At 32.2% G+C, this 24761-nt stretch overlaps 3 protein-coding genes across 6 annotated transcripts; 2 read left to right on the top strand and 1 right to left on the bottom strand.

The window, feature by feature from the left end:
- The first annotated feature begins 206 nt into the window (after positions 1-206).
- On the top strand, positions 207-7156 carry LOC131933273 (RING finger protein unkempt homolog). Of its 4 annotated transcripts, none has more exons than XM_059290060.1 (15): positions 207-302; positions 391-600; positions 2137-2411; positions 2886-3021; positions 3176-3293; positions 3571-3655; positions 3761-3903; positions 4244-4330; positions 4728-4880; positions 5029-5242; positions 5426-5712; positions 5887-6117; positions 6502-6597; positions 6692-6850; positions 7042-7156. In XM_059290060.1, exons 1-15 carry the CDS (start codon positions 211-213, stop codon positions 7072-7074), a joined length of 2319 nt encoding a protein of 772 aa, XP_059146043.1. In that variant the 5' UTR covers positions 207-210; the 3' UTR covers positions 7075-7156. The 4 variants fall into 4 exon arrangements, with proteins under 4 accessions (XP_059146043.1, XP_059146042.1, XP_059146044.1 ...); XM_059290059.1 differs by having other exon boundaries at positions 6481-6597; XM_059290061.1 differs by lacking the exon at positions 4244-4330 and having other exon boundaries at positions 6481-6597.
- Positions 7157-16011: 8855 nt separating this feature from the next.
- On the top strand, positions 16012-18709 carry LOC131933276 (histone H3.3A). The gene is made up of 3 exons (XM_059290064.1): positions 16012-16163; positions 17577-17859; positions 17949-18709. The coding sequence occupies exons 2-3, from the start codon at positions 17578-17580 to the stop codon at positions 18075-18077; spliced, it is 411 nt and encodes a 136-aa protein (XP_059146047.1). The 5' UTR covers positions 16012-16163; position 17577; the 3' UTR covers positions 18078-18709.
- A 1305-nt stretch (positions 18710-20014) lies between these two features.
- On the bottom strand, positions 20015-23275 carry LOC131933272 (uncharacterized). The gene is made up of 2 exons (XM_059290058.1): positions 22981-23275; positions 20015-20397 (listed from the first exon to the last, which is right to left on the bottom strand). Exons 1-2 carry the CDS (start codon positions 23124-23126, stop codon positions 20034-20036), a joined length of 510 nt encoding a protein of 169 aa, XP_059146041.1. The 5' UTR covers positions 23127-23275; the 3' UTR covers positions 20015-20033.
- Between the last annotated feature and the right edge of the window lie 1486 nt (positions 23276-24761).

Raw genomic sequence — 24761 nt, 5'->3', positions numbered from 1 at the left:
ATTTCTTATTAAACCTTTAATATATTATCCTAATAAAGTAGGGCAGAATGTAAATGAATAGTGCAAGGACACTTTTGTCAACAAAAATAAACTGAGGCGACCTCACAACCACAATATTATTAACAGGTGCTTTTTGTGATGTAAGTTAGGGGAAACCCCGCCATGTGACCTCAGCGACCAATCAAAAAACAAATACTCTGCGCAAAGAATATGCGCATTAGAATTCTTTATGACAACAAAATGCCGTCGGCTTCAGATGCATCGTCAGCTTCTGTACAAACTGAAAAACCTCACCACTATACGTAAGTATTATATACAGCTCTATGATAAAAAATAAAATAAAAGCTTGTACTTGCAGTAGAGTAACAATTAACATTATGTTTCTCTTAGGTATTTGAAAGAATTTCGCACTCAGCAGTGTGAACTCTTCCTTCAACACAAATGTCAACAACATAGGCCATTCACTTGCTTTCATTGGCATTTCCTAAATCAAAGAAGACGACGACCTGTTAGAAAACGAGACGGTACATTTTCATACAGTCCGGACATTTACTGTTCGAAATATGATGAAACGACAGGGATTTGTCCTGATGGAGATGAGTGAGTTGTTGATTTTATAACGTACCAGTACCATTGTTTAAATTTTTGGTGGGAAAATAAACTAGTTTTTGGTGCTCTTCATTCATATTCTTGAAAACAAACCGTTGTTCTCGGTAAGAAATTGCGTTCGATTTCGACTCTTATAATATTTATCATTTTTCTTAACTGCACCGTAATTTAAAGTTTAAAGTATCGAGTGTGCTGTAATACTGATGTTCAACTATGAGACTATGGTTGACGCATGTGTGATGTAAACAAACATGGCCGCCATCTTTGTAAATCGAAGTAGACGAGGTGTTGTTTTGCGAATGGTGAATTTGTCTTGAAAGAATTTACTTTGTTCTTGATGTTTTTGTTTTAATATTAGGAATGGTAAAATTCTATATTTTCTTGAAATATAAGTTGATCAAACTACCTTACGATTAGACAATATGCTCTTCTCAAACTGTAGTTATGTAGTGCATTAAAAATGACAACAAAGACAAAGAAAGAGACTTGCGCAGTTTGATAATTGTAGGTGTTTAATTATTTACCACCTTCAAATAGTGGTTTCTTCTTGCCCGTATAATGTAAAACTATATTTACATTAATACTTTTACAGTAATACACACAGAAATCTTTAAAAAACATAATATTCGATCAAATTTATGTACCAAAACAAAATCAGCTGTAATCTAAAAATAGGTCATTGCTGGCCTTGACCTAAAACTGAACTTGACCTGGCGCATATTCCATTGACAAAAGCAGTATTGTTTACCAGTTTTATGGCTGGTAGGAACTTCTTTGTTCTGGTTGGGATGAACGAAAACATAGTACTTTTATCAATTCCTTGTACAATAGCATAATTTATTAAACAAAATATGGAAATTAGTTGACTACTTTTACAGGGAGCAATAAAGATAGTGAATTTACTGAAAAATATGGTGAGGGAAAAATGTTCATCATACTTATTTTTAGAGATGACGCCATATGCTAAGAATAATTCCCCCTTCCTCTCCCGATGTGTACTACTACCTTGTCTTAGCCTAGTTGTCAACTCCTGTTTTGTTATGTGTCTTAGTAGGCCTAGCTTGTTGCTTTTATTTTCCAGTGTAGGTGATCAAGCCTACTTATGTCTTAACTTGTACTATCTATACTACTATATTAAGTTATTTACAGTAGAACTACAGTTTTTTTTTATTGGTAGAAAGAATGCAAGTGCTGTATTTACTGGGGGGATTTTACTCAAATAGCTTTTTATTGAATACAATTATTTTTTAAACTATTGAAATTAAAAATAAACTAACTTTAAAATTAATTCAGTTAATAAATGCAAATGCTTACACTTGTTATATTGTTGACAGTATTTTCTTAAAAGTAACATGAACTAGCAACCAAGAAGATGATTGCCAGGCATTCAGTCGTTAGGGATCATGGTTTTTAAGATGAGGAATATATATCTTAAAAGAACCTTGTAGTTTTTCGTATTGAGAAAAGATTTATTGGATTTTAAAATTTTTAATGACATCAATTTATTTGGTCAAACATTTTTTTCAGCTGCCCATTTTTACATAGAACAGCTGGTGATACAGAAAGAAGATATCATTTAAGATACTATAAGACTGGTACTTGTGTTTATGAGACTGACACCAAAGGTAACTGTACAAAAAATGGTCCCCACTGTGCCTTTGCACACGGAGCTCATGATATGCGCCCACCAGTGTACGATTCCACTGAGATGCAGCCCTCAATGGATATAATAGACAAGTCCTCTACATCTCCCAGTACATTAGAAAAAGACAAGGTTCTTGCAGAAGATCCAAGATGGAATGGTAAGCTCGCAAACTAATAGAATTAATTGATTTGTAATAAAGTACTTTTGCATTTGTGTATAAATATAATAAAGTACCCCTTTGAACCTAAAGGTTCATTGGACAGGTATGGTCAGCGCTATGACCAGCCGCCTTTACTTTCCCTAACATTCATCATGTATCTGGCAAAACGAGGTGAACTTGGGTATGTCCTATAGGACCTTCTGGTCAGCATTCATATGCTCTACCACTTCTATTTTTACAATTGTTTTAGCAAAATAATATCAGCCAGTTAACTATAGCTTGAGTTATGTTAACATGGGCATTGTAGAATTACCTTTTTTCACTAAAAGGACATCATAATTAGCTAATTAGTGCATTTTTTAAATATAAATGTTATTAAGTTATGACATTTGTATAGAATTTACAGAAAATGTAAGCCTAATTGTCATCTATCAATCACTACACTATACCATTCTCTTCTATTTGGTTCAGATACTAATTTTGTACTGGCAAATTATAAGACAGAACCTTGCAAGCGTCCTCCTAGACTTTGTCGCCAGGGCTATGCATGTCCCCAGTTTCACAATACCAGGGATAGGAGAAGAAGCCCAAAACAATACAAATACAGGCAAGCAACTAACTTTATTGCTAGTTATAACTTCCTTTTATAACCAGTCATGATTTCCTATTTTATGTGTTGGAAAGCATTTCAGATATTTTATTTACATTATGCTTGTATTTTGACAATTAATTGAATATGATAATGTTGCCTTTCAATCTAGATCTACTCCTTGCCCTAATGTAAAACATGGTGATGAATGGGGTGACCCCACGCAATGTGAAAGTGGGGACAATTGCTCATACTGTCACACCAGAACAGAGCAGCAGTTTCACCCTGAGGTATTTTCTCTATAGGTTAAGTTTTAGCTGTATATTGATTGTAGCTAGGGTCAACTTTAATTTGATGCAGCAGTTTCACCCTGAGGTATTTTCTCTATTGGTTAAGTTTAAGCTGTATATTACATATTGATTGTAGCTAGGGTCAACTTAAATTTGATGCAGCAGTTTCACCCTGAGGTATTTTCTCTATTGGTTAAGTTTTAGCTGTATATTACATATTGATTGTACCTAGGGTCAACTTTAATTTGATGCGGTAATGTCAAACTGATAATTTCAGATCTACAAATCAACCAAATGTAATGATATGGTGCAAACAAACTGCTGCCCTAGAGGTGCTTTTTGTGCGTTTGCCCATGTTGAACGTAAGTGGAAGTCCTTATCTCTGATTAACATTTGCTTCTTTCTAATTCACTTTTTTTATTCAAAACTTCTGTACACTAGATGACATTCTTTAAATGTTTTTTCAGAGGAAATATCTATAGTGCGGGATGTGTTATCAAGTCTAACAAGCAATTCATTAGCAGCTTTTGTGACCAATGTTTTACCTGTGTGCGAAACATCTAACAAAATGGAATCCATGTCAGGGAAAGATGAACTCAATGGGAAAGAGGTAAACCAAAATTTTGTCTGGTTATTTAACGAAAACACCTGAGAAGTGAACTGTCACCTGGAACATTGACACTGCCTTGTGTCACTGGTGTCTCACACTATTTCCAGTCATGTGTGCACTGATCTACCTCCATTGCACCATATTGTATTTTCCTTTTTCCAATCACATTAAATTTAACCTTTCAAGTTATCTTGTAGAATTTTTTTTTATAAAAACCTTTTTACAGGCCCACTGGGAGTTTGTAGTTACAGTTATAATCATCTAAATATTCTATTTCAAATAGTTAAGGTTATTGTAATGTTAAAATTGGTAAGATAGTTGTAACATTCTGATATTACAGACTAATGGAAAAGCAGATTCAAAGCTCCCAAACCCTATAGGAAAAGAAAGAGCTAATAGTATACCTTCTCAAACTAGTTTAATATCTGTAAGTCTTGTTTTAAGCTTGTATGTGATCCCAGTCCAAATGTATACAAACACAGAAATACTAAAGGCAGTTATAGACACACCAAATGACATGACAGCCATAAACTTTTATAAAAATGAGCAACTTTGTTGTGTTTATTTCTGGAGAGACTTTGTATTTCTGTGTTTGTCATGTATTGGGATGGTCTGAATCTCAGTGCAGCATCTGTTGTTATGTCACACAATGAAGCATGGACACTACTCTCTATCTCTCTGCCTACTCAAGTTGTACTGCTTTCTATTTATTGTAACTCTGGGTAACGGCTCATTTTTATTTTTTAAGTGTAAAATTTTATTTTAAAAAGTGCCTGGTCATTGGTGATATGGTATTTAAGAAAGAAAGAATAATTTAATTTCAGATGAGTCTGATGGGCTGCAACAATGGAAACAGCTACAGAAACAGCCCTCTTACTGACCCATTTATGAAAGTCAGGTCCTGCAGTTTTAGTTCAGACTATAACAACTCACCACTTTACATGAGGGCACCAGGTTTTGAGAGGGATGAGTACCAAGTGAGTGCATAATTAGGTTTGGTGAGTGCTGAGTACCACATGAGTGCATAATTAGGTTTTGTGAGTACCGAGTACCAGGTGAGTGCATAATTAGCTGAATCTTAATCAGTAGTGTAGCCATTTTTTATAATTACTGATTTGTTTGCAGTTGAAATTAAGACAACAATTGGCTTGCATAGAGAAGGATACCACAATAGATCCTAATGAGAAAGCCAAGCGTAAAGAAAACATACTACTGCTACATCAGGCAGGCTTATATAATCATATAGGCCATAACTTTTCCCTTAATCAGGGATCTACCACTATGTCTCCCTTAGCACCAGCATTTTATCCTCCAGGGGATTGTGTTGAGTCTGTCTTAGGTAAACATTTCTGTTATTTATTCATTTTTTTTTTTTCATATTAATCAAATAATTGAATGCAATTATTAAAATTAGCATTGTATTATGTATTACTTTACAGAAATCTAGGTCATTTTGAATGCTTCGAATTATACAAATTTGTAAAAATAAATGACAACATTTTTTAATCTCTTGTTTTATCAGGCAAAGCTTTAGATGAGGTACACCTAGATGACCTAGACATTGGTAGCCTTGAACGAGAGCTGGACAAGGATATAGATGCTAATTCTGTCAGTAGTTCAATCAGTGCTGGTCTTTCAACGTCAGGGTGCTTCAGCAATAATTCCTCGATACCAATTGGCATCCCATTCAGTAGGATTGCCCAGCGAGGAAGTATAAGCAGCTTATCCCAGTCTCCACCCTCTCCGTTTGGAAGTTTCCCCCATAGCATGCAACCCCTGCAGTTGCAGAAGCAAGACTCTAATGATCACGTGAGGCTCTTTTATTTGTAACACTGAACTTTTTCTACTTATCTTTGCCATCTATTTTAATAAACATTGTAACAATAATTTGGAAAATTTAAAATTGTGCTTTTAGTTTAAAAATACTATTTTATTAATAATATGTCATGATTAACTTATTAATGATATTGATTTTTTTTCCAGTCTTCTTCCCCGTTACTGAATTGTTATTCTGGACTTAAATACCAAATGGGGTCTAATTTAAGTGATACCAATTCCATGTCACCCCGTAGTGCTGGGCCTCAGTCCCCAATGCTCTCTGGGTCATTTGGTACCCATCTTCAGAATGGGGAGGTACACAAACTGAGAGAAGAGCTAATGATAGCAAAGTCAAAGATGGCAGAATGGGAGGGAGTATACACCCAAGCTAAGTGTGTAAGTATTGCATTTAAAAATTAAACCTTACAAAAAATCTTAGCAGTTGATTTTCATTTTCCTCTGGTTCTCACATAGCTCAGTGTTTCATGAAGTCTCTCATAGCTCAATGCCACTGGAAGTGTCATATTGTTTTTTGTTCAATTCATACATTTTCTTTCTACATCATTCAAGTTGGATTACATGATATACTTGTGCATTATTATATCTTTTACTTAAAAATAATATAAATTATGAAAAAATGTTTATTTTTGTCTTTAAAGGATAAAGTTTATTACACTGTTTCAAAATGTATTGTGAGATGTTTGTTATATGCCACAAGTCACACTCCAAACTGACAAGTTTCAAATACCTATTTAATAGGTAACACATTTTGTTACACAGGCCTGTGATGCATGGAAGAAGGAAGCGGAGGATGCCAACAAGAAGTCAAAGTTGGCGGAGGAAGAGAAGCAACAAGCTATCAAACAGAAGGATGAGGTACATTTTTTTTTACATTTAACACTTTAGATAAATACTGAGCTAAAGTTTTAAGAACAATTGCACTAACAATATTTTGTTTCCTTGAATATAGTTTCTTGCCCAGAATCTTCGCATGCAGCAGATCTTAAACTTAACTGGTGGACCTCATATCTATGCCTTGTCAAGAAACAGTGAATTGGATAAGCTCAGCTTTCAACAACTGCAGCAACTTAGATCACATTTACAACAAGATGTTGATATCCTTGATAAGGTATGACACGTTCTTGCAGCTTGATTTTTTTAAATTATTTTTTTTACTGTCACTTTTATCAAAGTTGAAAATATGCATTATTCACATTATATCAACATAACATCTGCTCTCTAGTGAAAATACCATCATACACTTCTTCTGTTTTCCAATGGCATTTTTAGTGACAAATAATTACTCGTTCTTTGTTGCAGTTGATGTTCCAAAAATTTGGACGGAAAGTTTGATATGGGTAGGTCCTAGGATTTATCAACCAATTGAAAAAATAAGAAACAGGGGCGATTGCAATACAGAAGGAAGATTTACCACTAAGTTTTTTATTTAGAAATTATGATTTTTACAACATATGAGCTTATGCTAAACTGTTAGCTTTTATTTTCAATTCTTATTTATAATATTTAAATCTGATCCCAGAGAATTACATAGTTAACAGCGTTGAAGAATTCTAAAATTTATCACATTAAAAATATGGTTTGGTGAGTGTATTGCAATGTGTATAGTTAGTGTTGTTTCTTAGTAAGGAGTTAAGTTTTATTTAATTTTAAAATTATATGTATATAGTTAGTTTGTAAATAACTATTGACTCTTATATTTGTCAATTAGGATTACTTCATATTAGTTTATCACATTATAAATAAATTCTTTCAATGTTTGTACACTTGGCACGTACAAAATGTGCATGTTTTTGGCAGTGACATTTTTCTGGATTATTCTTAAGTTGTACACATTTCTGTCTGTTTAAAGTATATTTTCACAAAGCACATATTTACATATGTACAATGTGGATGATAGTTTTACCTAGGCGACTTAAATTTTGCTACTCATTCGGATGAAAAAGATTTAGCTATTTTCCCTTGTCAGTTGTTGGCAGCTTTTTTGTTATTCTCTTTGTCACTGCTGAAGTTGATTTCCCTTGAAGAACAAATGCATATTTTTAACAATAACAGTTGAGTATTGTTCTCTGAAAGATCCTACAGCATCATGACTTTCTTGATTTATCTTGTAATAACAAGTTTTGATTTGTTCTGCCAAATAGGATTTTTGCAGTGTAATGTAAATCAACTTGATTTTTAAAAATGGCAGTTTATGAACTTACCCTTTAACTAATAATGTTAAATTTGAAACAGTGATTTAGAATTTATTTAATCTTTTCCATTTTCATGTGTAAATATATTTTTAAATCTGTGTTGTATTTTTTATGTAGACCTCAGTTTTTGTTTGCTGTTGATGTTGAAAGCTCTGATTTTTTTGCCTTTCATTGGAAAATGTACAGTATTGTCATTTTTAGGGATGAGTAAAGCTAGTTTTTTGTTAGTTTCTAATTTTAAGCCTCTTATTCTGTTCAATAAATGTTTATTCAAACTAATTGTTGATTCAAGATTGTTATTGAATTTAGGTGTAAATTTTTAAAATGTGCATTTACTTAGTTATATAATAAAAAATGAAAATACATTTACCAATAAATATATCTTTCTTATGTTCCCAACTTTTACATTATCATGTATGCCCGATTTTATGTCTAGAATTATTAATTTTAAAATATGTATATATTGAATGTGAAAATTAGAATAATTATGTTAACATTTCAAATTTAAATTTAGGCACCTCTGGTTTGATAATTTTTGTCCAGGCATTGTTCCAAAGTTTTAGAAAACAGAGACGGCCTTTGCCTATTTGTTAGGTACTAATGGAATCTTTTACAGTATTTGAACTTATTAATATATTATTTCAGTCATCTTAGATCATTTTATGATGATTTGCTGTATAAAATTAACTGCTGTTGAACTAATGCCATATAAAATGTGTAAATAGAAACATATATGATTATATCCCATAATGGAAATTAGATGGAAAACTAAAAGGAAATCAAACTTCTCTATTTTACAAAATTTGTTGTTATTATTGTCGTCTATAATGTAATTATGTGTAGGCACATAAGTTTAATTCATTCCTGCTAATGTGTATCATGATTTGGCCAAAAAATGTGTTGGTTAGTTTAAAGTTTTCTCTTTGTGATTCCCTGTTTGTATTTCAATATTGTATATCAATCTAGTTTTCTTCTGATTCCTGTAGTTCTAATTCTTGTAATTAGTTTTATTTTGAAAACATTTATTGGTATAATATTAAAACTGCTACTTATATTTAGTTTGCACTAATTTACTAACACTACTAACAACTATAAGGTTTTTAATTGATATAATGGGACCATTTAAAATGGTAAGAGGATGGGCTTAGTGTAAAGTTCAGTGAAATTTCAAGTAATTTGTTTAGAAATCAGGCAGATCTTTAAAATGCATAAATTGATGTGTGTACTGTTATTTACTGTTGTAGCTTTAAAAACAATGTATACTGTATTCACACTGAGATTATCAAAAATACATTAAGACAAATCACTTGACCAAGTATTTTTTTCTGTGTAGTTATTTTATGTTAACAGAAATGGATTATTTGATTAAGGAAACAATTTTTTTCTACAAAGCTGACATTTTTTTTAATGAAGCCAAGTATGGTTTTACTAATATAGAATACCTTGCTAAATAAAGATTTAGAGATGTTGATTAAATTTTATCTCTGAAATTCAAGACTTTATATACCTGCTACATGGCCTGTATACAAGCACAGGTCCAGTTTCAACATTCTTGGTGTGAACACAGTGTAAAATTCAGTTTTTCAGTTTTGTATTTGCCATACTAAATGTGATTATATATTTTTCTTATATTTTATACTCAAATCAGTATTGGTTTATTAACTTTAAAGTTAAAATTTAAAATGTTTCCTTTTGAAAAAGAAATGTATATGTTTTTTTTTGACAGAATATTTATACTTCAACTTGCATACATTTAAAATGTTTTGTATAAATATAGTTTTCCTGAAAATAATTACAAGACTTTTAAAAATAATTGACGGCAGTCATGAATTCTGAGATTAAAATATACAGCCATTCATAATTTTTACACAGAATAGCATGTAAGCATCCACTAAAATCTTAAATAAAAAATGTTTAGTATACAGAATTTTTTTGCCCCAAAGTCTTTTCTTTTAACTTTAAGAATGTCAGCCTAAATAACAGAATGGGCAGCTATTAGTATGTACAAACGCAAGCCTGTGGGGTTTATGAAAAGAATAAGATATTAAAATTTCTTCAAGTGTATTTTTCCAGCAATCAATAAAGTTTCTCATTTACTTACAATATATTGTGTATAACGAGCTGTTTTGTGTAACAGTGTGCCATCTTCTGAATGCATTTACAACATCATTATTAGATTCTGACTTGTCTTAGATTCTACCCCTTCTTTTAAATAACTAATATTGAACTTTTTTTTACAATTAGACATACCCTTTTGTGTTCTTATTTTTTATTTTAACATATCTCATTTTATTAGACAATTTTTAAAAATAATTATAGATTTTTAGTTTGACATAGTTAGCTTTAAATGATGGAAATAGGTTATGATTAAAGAGAAGGTAATTGTAATAATGAGATTAATTTCTGGAACATTTCTGTAGAAAAACATTACTTTTATTACACTGTATATTCTTAATTATAAGTTAATAAGAGTAAAGTAAAAAGTATAGGTTATTCAATGAACATTGAATTACATCTGATCCTAATACATTCAAGATAATTTTTAAAAATATTTAATTGGTCCCAATATTATAAATTTATGTGTTTACATTTTGTATTTTGGACACATTGTATCTTGGACACATTGTATCTGTCATGTAGTTAACAATTTGAAAAAAGTGAGTTTTTAAAGATATTGGACTAAAATTTAGCTAAATATTTTAACATGTTCGGGTATATGCAGTAAATAAAGGTCTGTCAATGGTTCTGAAAACATCATCTTTATCTCTGGCGTGTCAATGGCCATATACAATTTCTAATGTCTTTAACTTTATTATGATGTTTGCTTTCAGATAAAGATTAAAACTACACATAATGGACTTAACTCTTTCTATTTATATTTATGGTTGTATCTATTTTTTAAAAATCTGAAGCTTAATATTACTTCACTTTTGGGGAATTATTTTACGTAATTATTTTTTAAATAGAAATTTAAAGGCCTATGATTTAAATTTAGTGATATGTTTTTCTTGCTTCTTTAATTAAATAGTACTTGCTTTTTAAAAAAAAATGTTACATATTTTCTGTATATATATTTACATATACATGTTTTAAAAAGTAGGCCTACAGTTTATCCAATTTTCCATTGGCATTAAATAATGTAGCCACAAGTTATAACATTTTTATATTTAAAATATGTACTTTTTCTCACGTTAAACATTTATAATGCTTAGTTTTGTTTATAATTAAAATACTTGTTTATTGTCTGTCTTTAAATTGTTTAAATGTTGTTTAGCAAACTTAAAAAATTTAATTGTTATAAATATAGTCTATTATTGTATAAAAATTTTGATTTCTAGACTTGTTAAATATTTTTATAATTTAGTTTAAGTTCATATAATTAACTATTTATAGCTTTGTATCAGTAGGTAAATCTTTAGCAATTAATACTTTTTCTCTGCACCCTTTAGAACAGAATACACACCTATGTAAATTAAAACTTTCTGTTTTTACTTTACTACTAAATATCATTAGCTAAAGCTATTCAAGATAGTTAATAGTTTTCTATTGATCATTGAATTAAAGGAAAGCTCTAATCGTGTATTTTCATCCAAATGTTTTGTCTGGAAATGGAAAACATTTGAAGTTTAGTTTTTAAAATGTTGAATTATTTATAAAACAAATTAGGTGTTTTTGTTACACTTTAAGTCTACAAAATTATCTCACATTATTTACAGATCTTGTATTCTCTTCACTTTTACATTTGCTTTTTATTTATTTAAATTTCTTTCCTAAATGCCTGTATTAAGTTGATTATTTGTATACACCTGACCTTCAGGTAACTGAACTGCCTGTCTAAGAAAATCTATTACTGTTACATTGATAATTTCTTTTTAAATTTGGAAACTTTCTCTTTTAAACAGTTAAATATTCTGAAAAATCCATCAATTTTCAATATTTATCATACATTTTTGGTAGGTGTTCAGTTGTTTTATTAATTTATCATATATCATTCAATTTCTCACTTCTCATAGAATTAACGTAGGTTATTGGTTGAAAAGATGATTTTTTAAATAATTAATTTTTTTAATAAAATAAATTGTGTATTCTTCAATACACAATTTAACGAATTGGTTATTTAAAAGCTTTTCTAGGAGTTGTCTCATCTCAGTGCACAGCGTATATGTAAATAACAAGCTTTAGAACTAATTTATAAATCATGCTATTCTAGAATAAAATATATGTGCATAGTTTACATTTTTTGTTGGTTTGAAACATTTCATTTACTGGCAACTAAATACAAATTATGAAACTGTTTAAATATTTATAAATTTTTATTTTCTTTTTGCAAATAAGAAAACCTTGTTTGTTTATGTACATTTGTAAAAAAAACAAAAAAGTATTGAATTAAAAATAATTGACTTAATTTGTCATATTCATTAAGTAAAAAAACTTATACTTTTTCTCAGTATATGAAATGTACCTTTACTTATATTAAAAAATGCTGCAAAATATATGAAGTTAATTTTTGTTGGCCAAGTTGGCTAACTTAAGAGTGAAGTCTTGCTTGTTATTTAATAGCATTTTTAAAAATTTCCCCAATCTGTCTCTTTTTAAAAAAAACTTTCCTTAGGTTTTGGTCAAACACTTTATGTGAAATAACTTTACAATACTGAATTCATCAAAATTATTTCTTCCTTTATATTTTCCTTTATTTAAAAAGAAAACTTCTTTTGAGCCAGATTGACTCAAGAGTGAAATAATTTTTTGACTTTTGTTGAAGTTTTTTATGTAAGTAGTCTTTTCAATTGTTTTGTTTGTGAAAAAAAAAATGTTATAAATAATGAAGCGACAAAATAGTTTTAAAAAAATATCCAATTTTTGACCAATAAAACCATTTTACAAAAACTTTGAGCTCATTGCTTCCTTAACTGTTGTATTTGAGTAGCAATGCTGCAGCTATATTATTATTATTAACGAGAATCGAGAGTGGTGATAACTTCAGCAACATTAGAATCATGTTCTATGATCATTTGGTGACCCGCTTACCCAAATCTACTTGATTCTGGGGTCCCCACAGCTCTTACACCCCGTTTACACTTGCGACATGTTTGCTATACGTTAATTTTTATCAGAACATGTATATGGGGACTTGCTCACTGGGTCATCCATTTATGACGTCAACAAAAATTTGGAATTTTAGACCCCCCGTCCACTCGCGTCCACTTTTGTCGACACCCCCCCCCCCCCCTCAAAACTTTCAGCAACATTACAAATTCATTAACATGTAATGTGTACCTGGCTATATTGTTAAGGATTTTATATTTTCGGCAACATCTATATTTGGCTTTTCCTGGACTCGCTGCTCCCCTATACAACGAGGGGAAAAGGGTACGTCATACACATTATCCCCCCCCCCCTTCCGAAAAATGTGAGACCCTCTCTAATCATATCATTAATAATCTAAATAAACACGTCCGTAAGATCAAAGTATGTCATGAATGCCCACTACTATATAAAAAAAACATTATAGAAATGCCAGAAATTTTCACTCAAAACAAAACAAAGATGGCGGTTTATAGACATCGCCCTGTGCAAACATTGTTAACAGTTAGTATGCGTCCTGCGTGGGCCCAGATTCTATTTGTTTGTGAATACGCTAGTAAACATGGGAGGAAAGAATACCTGGGTCGAAACCTATTGGCCCGTAGTGCACTGCATAACAAAACCACATCATGTCGCTGTAAAGCTGACAAAGGCCAAATTAAAAATAAAACATGACGAACTCATCCTGCACTGGTCATCAAATGGGCGGAGCTTGTTTAAACAAGAACTTTATATCTTATAGTAATCGGAGGCGTAAAAAGTGGAGGGGGGCACCTCCCCCTTGCGCCTCTTCGAAGAATAAGTTTAATACATTTTTAAGCAAGCGGAATAATTAACCCTCGCCCGCCATACAGAAACAACGAATCTGAAACAGCCAACAGCTATAGTTCAATTGTTCATAAAAAGACCAGCGAAGTTAAAAGCGGTGTAACAAAACATTATAAATTTATAGTAACAATAGCGTGCCCGTACCCGTGCGTTTCTGCGGTCTCAAAGTCTGACGAATATTTTAAGAAAGTTTCGTCAATGTATTACCAATCCTATGTTCTTGGACGTGTGACCTTGTTTTCTAAAGCTGAGTTATTTAAACAATGCCAGCGCTATATTGCTTGGATCATATTTGTCAGGGCACGGGTTTGCCACACTACACGCCATTGTAATAGTGAGGTAGAACACAATTCAACGAGAACAACAATGTCCACCGAGCCAATATTGTAGGGTGCTCTTTAAAACTAACGATAGCCCGTGGCGCCAAATTGCACCCTGCCAGGGCGCCGGGAGACCCGTCTGATTCAATTAAGTGAACGACTACAATACCCCATCTTAACCATAGCCTATCGCACTGTTTGATATAACATGTGCACCATAACACTCACGGGAAAGTCCGGGCGCCAATAGCACACTACAGAGCACCGATGAACGCGCCTGATTCAATTTAGAGAGTGACTATAGCAACACATTGTATCCATAGCCTATCGCACTCGTTAAAACGAGCGTTGGCGCCATAGTGCTCACAGGTAAGCCCGGGGACCAAATCGCCCCTTGCCGGGACGCCGCAGAAGTCGGAGAATTAGATCTTTTACTTAAATGTGAAAAAGTCAGTTTTTTTCCGACCCGATTACGCATAAAACGCCTAAATTTTGATAAATCTAGATTTATTATTTTTGTCCGATTAAAATAAGTCCCGTGTATGATGTATTATACCGAGGTGTAAAACTGTGAAAACTGTCAAAATTTCGTGTGATTTTTGTGCACGATTACAATACTTCTTCTATACACTGTATACGAGAAAGTAAAAATAACAAAAACAAATGGCTACTTGGGTTTATGGACGATTTTTTAAACAATTTCTACATCAATAGTGGGGCACTAAAATTTTAAAAAGTAAAGGACATTTACTTGTAAAAAGAGTCCTCCCCCACCCTCTTCAAATATGGAACATGAGTAAGGGGTCGTCCATAAATGAAGTCACACTCGTAGGGGGAGGGGGTCCGTAATTTTGTGACGGTGTGTGATGAGGGGGAGGGGTTCAGATGTTTTTTTTAACATCGATTTTTAGCGCAATTTCCATACTGACAATTGCGATTATTAATTCGTTATTTCTGGATGGATGGATGGATGGATGGATGGATGTGTGTCCGCAGTCGTATCTCCTCCTCAACGAAGCAATATCGAGGACTAGTTCCAAAGCAAATATGTTAAGCAAGTTACGAGGATGATTGTAGGCCAAAAAAAATCCCGGAATTCCTTCCTGGATTTCCCGGAAAAGCCAAAAAACCTCGAAAACATGCAGTTTTTTGCCCATATATCGGCAACCAGACCACTTAGCGACTTGAAACATTTACCAATCGATTCCTGCCATAATTTAGAACAATATTGCCGAAGAAAGTTTTCAAAAATATCCTTTCGTTCGGTCACAAAAAATTAATTAAGGAAATTTCGCTTAAATTGTCACTAGACTTTTTATTAACTTGTTTAACACATCTGAGAGCTTTAGGTGTTAGGGTCAGGGCTGGGGTTAGTCAAAGAATATTATAATTATGATTTTTTTCAGAGCAAAGTTTAAACATTATAGCTAAATTCATGATGCATCTTTCGTAGTATTTACTGTAAGAGGATATAGATCTAGATCTAAGCACTGAGTTTATTCCCAACTTTTCATGGAGATCGGAATTGATCGGATGAAAGGTTTAGTAATGCATAAAGGGCAAGCAGACAAACACAGACATAATTTCATTTTTATATATATCTAGATCAATATAGATTTCATGTCCATGTAATAATTTTGTATTAATGTTTCACTGATGAATGTACTATTCCGTCAGACCTGTCATTATTTTCATTCCTCATTATGCGAGTACGATGTGATTAACCAATGGGAAAAGGGGAAATTGATCCAATCACAAGCAGTATTAGGGCGTAAATTCAACCAATAAAAAGTAAGGAAAAGGGAACCAATAAAAAATCATTTCTTTGTCAAGAACTAGTAACCAATCAAATGCGTGTTTATAAAAAGATATGAATTTCAATTTACCCAGAATACACCACAAAATTGCGGTAAGAAGAACTAGTTGTAGTAGAAACTATTCGTTCGAGAGTCCAAGTTATTTACAGTTCTTAAGCGGGAGATAAACTAGAAATCAGGTACGTATTGTACTAATCCGTGTTAAAGTGTGAAGAATTTCAAACAGAAAACACTTAGATCTATATAGACAACTATTTATTGTCAATGGTTTAAAGGGGGAAATCTAAAATAGAGTCAGATCTAAGATATAGAACTTGAATATTTTTCCCTAAGCCTCAACCAATAGGCCAACAAAACAGGCTATGATGCTGGTTCCGGTTTGGGAATCCCGCTTTCAGTCGAGTTGCCTGATCATAATTCACTCAACACTAGATTTCTAGACTCTAGATCTAGATTCAGGATCTAGACTATGTCCTTATTAGTTTAAATCCTTCAGATTGTGAACACGATAATTAATTGATGATAAATTATAATCTAGATCTAGAAATTTTAATGGTAGACACATTTTAATTGTTTAATTAACTTAAGACTAAAGACTAAAGGGAAATAACTGATGAATTTTGTTTTAGAATCTAGATTTAGAAGTCTTACGGCCCGTGCTCACTAATCACTAGATCTAGAATCTAGATCTGTTTAACTAAGGAGAATTAGTAGAGATCTAGTAGTTTTAATAAGTTTTATCCTCGCCAAATAAAATATTTAGGCCTACTCAATTTTCAATTTAAACATGACCACTGAATAATAGACATAATCTAGATCTCTAGTTATTTTAAGTTAATCCATTAGGCATTAATTTTAAGGTTTTTTTAATCCAAATTACTTCATTTAATATTTATTGCACCTGTGGCACGACACACCCTTTCATTACTCTTGTTATATCACTCTTATTACGCTTGTTTTGCTAGTTGACTATTGAATACAGGTGGTCCCCGGCAATCAAATCTGTAAAGATCCATTATTGTCACAAGTGCCACCAGTCTGTAGTCTCTATAGTAGCAATGCTCTGTTTAAAAATTTCCAATGAGAAATATAGAATAATTATATTTAATCTGCGAAACACTTAATTTGGTACTAGCTCATTTGGAGATAAATTGAGATTTAATTTTTTGGCAACCCACAGCAGTGCAGAATATCCTCTTTGACAACCTAAGATCAGTCTGAAGACATGAACTATACAGAATCTAGAAAAGGCAACCCAGAATGAACAGCGCATTTGATTTTGTTCTCCTTCCCCACCCCCTTATTTCCTTTTAGGCCCCAATTAATATTGACTTAGCATTGTATAACATATTTAATCTTACCGGAATATGTAGGTAGTTAAAATTTGAAACTTAATTTAAATTACTTATGGTTGTAAAGTGTGATTAACAGCTATTATATAAGTATGTTTTCTTGGTGTGTTGTTGCTCATCTCCATTTAAACTTAGCATTTTTGTTTTATAACAGTATTTGTACACAATTAGCATGCTATGCAAGCTGATATGGTAAATAATCAGTCACATTTGTATATTAATATTCATTTTATCTATCAGAATGGCCAGAACTAAACAAACTGCTCGTAAATCAACTGGTGGTAAGGCACCAAGGAAACAGCTAGCCACTAAGGCTGCAAGAAAAAGTGCACCATCAACTGGAGGTGTAAAGAAACCACATCGTTACAGGCCTGGTACAGTTGCTCTCAGAGAAATTCGCCGTTACCAGAAATCTACTGAGCTGCTTATTAGGAAATTGCCCTTCCAGAGACTTGTAAGAGAAATTGCTCAGGACTTCAAGACAGATCTTCGCTTTCAAAGTGCAGCTATTGGCGCTTTACAGGTTTGTAATATTAAATTTTTCCATCTAGCTTTTTTTCCCTTTCATTCTAGCTAATAACAGTGTGATGATTGTTCTTATTCTCTTTTTAGGAAGCCAGTGAAGCCTACTTGGTAGGTCTTTTTGAAGACACCAACCTTTGTGCTATTCATGCCAAGCGTGTCACTATCATGCCTAAAGATATCCAGTTGGCCAGGCGAATTCGAGGAGAGCGTGCCTAATTTTCTTTTAATGCACATTTTTTAAGAATATATATATTTGACAGACAAAATAGACAATTTTGGAAAATTTTATTTCCTGTCCACTGTGTATTTGGACGAGTAATTCAAAATTCTTCATGGATACGGAATACTGAAACATACAAATTGGATATTCTTTATTAAAAAATATGAAATGGAGAAATATGCTGTCATTGCATCTTTGGTTGTAATTTGCTTTTAGTTGTGTGGTCAGGTAATAAAATATTCCTTTGACATAAAAGTGCAGCAGCAGCATCTACTTTTCATAATATATATTACATGACCATAAAATCTCAGTGAAAATTTTTAAATGTTGTCGGATTTCTTTTGATGTCAATGTTTTCAATTATTCACGTTCAACATGTTTGTAATCGTAGTCTCCATAATTCATCCTTTCATTTTGTAGCATGTGTACTTCTGTTTTTCTTTGCTGTAAAATCAGTTTTTTAATTTATTTTAAAATCAAATGGAGAACTGGGTCAATGCTCTTTGTAAGTCATCAAATCATAATTAGTCATTGTATGAACATAAGACATTTATCTGATCATCATAACTTCAAAAACAAAACATTGTAATTATTGCTGGTAGGTTTAATAAATGTCTTAGTTAAAGTATTTTGTTTTATTTATTTCAGTGTATACTTGGGCATAGAAGGATTGTACATATCTTACAAATGCCTTCTAATACAATCCTTCATTGTTATTGGTCTCTGGCATCTTTTGCTTAGTTATGCTTGAAACTGTATAGTCATTGAAGTAAATTTTAAAAATTCTACACAATCTGGTGGAAAATCTTTAGCTTAAGAAACAAAAGACTTGTCCACAAAGTCTATATTTTACTATGTACAGAAACTTTACTCGTGATTGTACTCCAATTTTTTCTACACCCTGGTAATGTTTTTCTCTTGATTACATAAGAGACATCATTGGGAAGGAGATTGTTAGATGGCAGTCTTTATTTGCGTGACTGGTATGAATAATAAAAAAATTTTAATGGAAGAATTATTTATCACCCGTATTAAATACTGACAGTTACCCGCCATTGCAGGCAGTCATATTGGCAGATTATAGGGTAGTGGTAGTCTACCATAATTAATTAAAATTCCCTTACACTGTTATTGAAAGCTTAGCAAATGCTGACCATTGGGGCTAGACTAACACACCCCTCCGTGGAAGTTATAACCATTATCTGATTTTGTGTGAACTCACCATGACCCCAAGTACATAGTCCTAATGGGGGGGGGGGTGTAAATGTTACACCAAAGCTGATGTATTTAAGCAGGCTTTCTGATGTTTTGGGGGGGGGGAGACTGGTAAATTTTAATAGACAAAAGTTTCTCAGCTGTAAACATTGTTTTCAACATGCTAAAAGTTTTTTTTTTTTTTTTGCTTTCCAAAACTATATTTACTTGGACTCAACAACAGCAGACCTGCATTCTGTATATTTTTTTTTTTAAAGTAAAGTTAATATTATACCTAATTGATAGGACTATTTCGTTAATGCTGTAATTAGATCATCAACAAATAAGTTAAGTGTTGAAAACGAGCATTTCACCATACTTTAGTAATTTTAAGTTTGGGGTAGGCAACCTTTAAATTTAAAATGTATATCCTTTTATAAATTAGTTGCTAACACATAAAAAAGTCCGGATTTTTATTTTGAAAAGTGTACCAACCCTGTCTACATTATTTACACTTACTAAAAAGAAAACCAAATTACTGGTACCATGGATTTTGAGATGTTGGGGCCTTTGTACTCAATTGAAACCCAATACTTAAATAAAAACTTCATAGAGAATCATAGAAAAAGGAAATTTTAGGTCTTGCCAATTTTTTGGCACTCTCAAACAGCTAAATGCTAACAAATAACTTTAAAAAATTTAATATTGCAAACAAATGATTAAGTAAGGAAAACCAAGCTTAAGAATTTCAAATGCAGTCACTTTATTTCATTTTTATTTATAACTTCTTTAAGTCTTGTCTCAGCCTCTGAGGTATCTTCACCCTTTTCTCTCATTTTTTTAATTTCATGACGTAGGTGGGTTTCTTCCAAATGAGGCACACGTTCAAACAAAGTTACAGATAGTTTTTTATCTAAATCATTTTCTTCTCTCAAGAAGAGAAAATATATCATAAAAACAGCCAGGCTGATAGAGACTATAATTGACTGATATTTGTTTCTGTCAACTGGATCTGGGAGAGTTTTGATATTTGCTGCACTTGAGGTAAATTTATAAGGCTCTGCGCTTGGCTCCAGTTTCTTGAGAAGAGATGTAATGTGGATGTTGCATTTAGGCACTGACCTGCATTTAAGTAAAACATTCACATTTAACTTAGTCCAGATAGGCATTTTAAAAAGTAATGTTATCTTTCTAGAAAATGTGATAGTGATGGGTGAGAATTGTGTAGCGTACTGGGGTAATGAATAGGACAGTGGGTATTAATAGAGCTTTGAAATAGAAGTGTAGGCTATTTACAAAATCACTCAATGGCTTGTACACAAAAAAAGCATTTACAATAAATGCAAGAGTGCACTAGGGATATGTCTATTTTCTTATTAAATTATTAAGGCTGATTGACCTTACATAATCAGCAATCAAATCACTACTGGAAGGAGTGCATGATGTAGGTTGTTTCTTATGAACACTTACACATTTAAAACTTGACTACTATTACTAATGCAGTTACCTTTGACACAAACCAAGGCTGAATAGATAGATGGCTAATATAAATAATGATAATAATAGCACACTCAACAGACAACCAAACTAGGGTTTTAGTTCCTCTAACCATTGGTGGTTGGTTTACAGCAGGGTTTGATCACGTTTTTTTTCTTTTGATCATAATATAATTTTATAATAAAAATTTTTTACCAGTTTCCTCTAGGTTGTCAATAATAATACAAATGTATTAATAATAAAGTAAATAGTTTCCTTGCTTCACATAATCAAGGCTGGTGTCAATCTTACTACTACTAGTACTACACTACTAGATTTACTATATTATTATAATAGCAGTAGCAGACTTTTTGTTTATCAGTATCCGACCGCAGACATACATAATTACAAGGGTCTAAAGAAGTACAAATGCATCAATGGGAGATTGATAGGACACACACTGCCAAAACCAACAATCACCAGACAAGCAATAGATTGGAACACACCAAGGAAAGTAGGGTAGGCCTGAGAAAGCAGCTGGAAGGAACAAATTTACTATGGAGAGGTGTGGTTGCATCCTTATGCTCTACAAGGCATCCAATCTATATTACCCTACTACTACTAGTATAATGTTTATTATATTTATAGCCCTATAGCACATAAATGATAAAAATAAATTTGATTTGTCTTGCAAATATTGTTAAATAAATGTATAATAGGCCTGCTAGTTGATAGTTATATGTTTAACTAAATGATGTGGAAAAACAGGTAAGTCTCATGCACTACTCTATCCCTTATCATCTGAATTTTCTTTCGAGTTACTCTACTGAATACAGTTTGAAGCTTTAGTTACTTCTTTCTCTGCAAGACAATGAATGTAATATTATTACAAATATAGTGATTACTACTCGTTTCAAACACTAATTTAATCCAGCAAAAATCATATATTAAAAAAAAAATTGAGATTTTTACCAATCTCGACGGTTTTACACCTCCATACATCGGAAAAACATAGTTTTGCAATTTTGTCCATATGTCTGTGTGTGTGTATGTATGTGTGTCGGCGAACACTGTAACTTGAGTACCGTTACAGCTAGGTCGATGAAATTTCATATAAAAGTATTAAAATCAAATTTGTAGTTTTGTATCATTTCAGGGGAAAAAATTCTCGAATATTCTTAAATAACACTACAGGAGATGGCAAATCGAGATAGAGACATGATTTTTAATATATTTTTAATTACTTAAACTTTTTTTAAAGAATGAAATCTTGTAGAAAAAATAATTGTGCACCAAGTGACCGCCAAACAACGTATATAATAGTGTGGAATATTATTAGTACTTTATAAATTCACATGTGTTTTTAAAAACAAAATTAGAAACAGCGAAAATTAGTACTTCCGATAAACAGAAATTACTCCAAATTTGACAGAAGGCAGAGAATTAGGTCTTTTACTTATTTGTGAGATTACGTTTTGGCCCTATCTATATGAAATAGATCATAGGCTTTTGAAAAACCAAAAGTAGAATATGTTCCACTTCCGGTTATCGGAAATTGCTGAAAAGTTGATACAAAACTACAAATTTGCTATAGACCCTAATACTTGTATATAAAATTTCATTAACCTAGCTAGCTGTAACTGTACTCAAGTTCTCGTGTTTACAGACACACACACTCAACACACACACATAGGGACAGAATTGCAAAGCCCAGTTTGACTTGATTAAGCATAGAACGCTGAAATTTTGATAAGTCTGCATTTGATATTTTAAATATTTATTATTTCTTGCCTGATTAAAATAAAAAAAGTCACCTATACTCCGAATATGAAAAGTACTGAGGTGTAAAACGATGAAAACTGTCAAAATTTCATGTAACTTTTGTGCACGATTACAATACTATCTAGATCTAGATCTATATCAGTTATAGATCTAGATCTACACTGTATAATAATGGATTAAAAAATTAAAAATCGTGTCTATGCCGAGTTGCCATTTCCCCCCCCCCCCCCCCCCTGTAGTTATAGTTATAAAGAATATTTGAGAAAGTTTAGGTGTGATCATTTCCAGTCGATTTAACTAACTTAACTACTTAACTAATTAGAGTCTAGTTACTAAATAAGTAAACTACTAGATCTAGATCTATATCTAGTAATTAATTAGATCTCTAGGTCTAGATCTAGGTCAAGTCAAGTTTAATACAAATATTTAATAATAAACGTTACTAACCTTAATAAACTGCTTTGACTTTGTAAACCAAACTTAGATCTAGATTTAGTATTATTTGCAAAATAAAAATAAGGCCTATTGCCACTGGTAAATTTAATATTTATACTGTCGCGAAGTTTTTGAAAGAAACAGTATCTAAGATACATGTTTCAAAACCGACTGGATGATCTAGAGTCTAGGTTCTGACTAGATTCTAGTCTAATTTAAATTGAACTTTTTTTCGATTTGCTAGACCTTGGATCTTTAGTCTACAGACATCTGCTACACTGTAACATTTATCTGGCTAACCGGAAGTGTAGAGTATTATGTTCTTTCATAATCATATCTTGCAAAATCAAGAATAGGCCTACACATATACATAACCAGAACATTTTTCATTATTTTTTGTTGCTGAAGCCAAGGGGTTGAATGGGCCCAATGTTTCTTTCAGATTTTTTTCTCCGAGGGGTGGGGCGGATTAAATTTTTTTGGGGCGGACACTAGTAATATATATTTTCTATATAAATTATATTTTGTTCGGGGGGGGGGGGGGGGTGGAGCCCCCTCCCCCCGAAGAGATGCCTGAAAGAAACAATGAATGGGCCGCATTGACACTGAAAAATCTCGGTAGGGCACCAGGGAAAAAAATCTCGGTGGGACGCAGAGTTCCTTTCAGGCAATTACCGCACCCATTTCCCCCGGTGAACGGAGAAGTCATAGGAAAAAAACAAAACAAAAAAAAGTGTTTGGTAGGAAAAAAATCACAATGGAAAAATTTTATTGGAAAAAAATTCATTATGGAAAAATTGTATTGAAAAAAAAAACCTTACACAAATGTAATTGTAAATATTTGTATTTAATTATAAAGAATTGTAAAATTTTGAGTATTTATTTATGTGGGTTGTGTTTTGTATTAATAAACGTTAAAGTTAAACGCATTATGATTTATAATAAGTAAAGAAAACTCTAAGATAATTTACACAGCAACCTCAACTTTTTTTTACGTACTTGATTAAACGCGGTAGAAAAAATAATTATAAGAGAAAGTTTGGATCCGCACTGACGTGTTTTTATTTTATTTTTAATTTTTTTTTTTTTTTTGCCGCAGGCCATTAATTGGTCGGCTTCTCCTTAGTCGGCCGTATCCGTCCATATTGTATGTTATTCACGTTTTGCGTAAATGACTGCCTTTGTAGCATGTCAGCTTTCTGTTCTGATCCATGCTTTGTTATGAAATGAGCGTGATAAATGTGGATAGTAAAGGTGGTTGAACTATTGTTGCGATGCGTTGAGAGCAGCAAGTCACATTAACTACGCTAAGTTAGTAATTAAAAAACACGATGGAAACCGAGAAAGTTGGAATATTCTATTAAAATTTATCAAATATTTTATGTATAACGGAATTAAAACACACATACTTCATACTAATTATTTTACGAGTGTTATAAATATTACTATGCATATTCAAACTCCGCACATTATACATTTAATTAATCGTATGATAATTTGTCCTTTCTAAATATATAATGCATAAAAGCATCAACAACTACCATGCAAATACACATTTGTGACTTTTTTTTCTGTATTTTTACTTTCTCGTATATACGAAGTATAGAGAAAGTCTTGTAATCACTCCCGGTTTATTTTTCCTGTGACTTTTTTTCCTGCAATCTCTCCCGTCCACAAAAGAAATATTACCGCGATGTCAGAAGTCAGGCTGACCTAACATAAATTCATTGCCGACCGTGTATTTTCACACGCGTGACCTATTTACTAAAACTAAGTTATTTTCAATAATTTAA

This window comes from Physella acuta, unplaced genomic scaffold (assembly GCF_028476545.2).
Source record: "Physella acuta isolate Inbredline_101_S28 unplaced genomic scaffold, ASM2847654v3 ptg002437l, whole genome shotgun sequence".
Lineage (NCBI taxonomy): Eukaryota > Metazoa > Mollusca > Gastropoda > Physidae > Physella > Physella acuta.
Note: the sequence above shows the minus strand (reverse complement) of the source record. Positions and strands in the feature narration are given on the sequence as shown.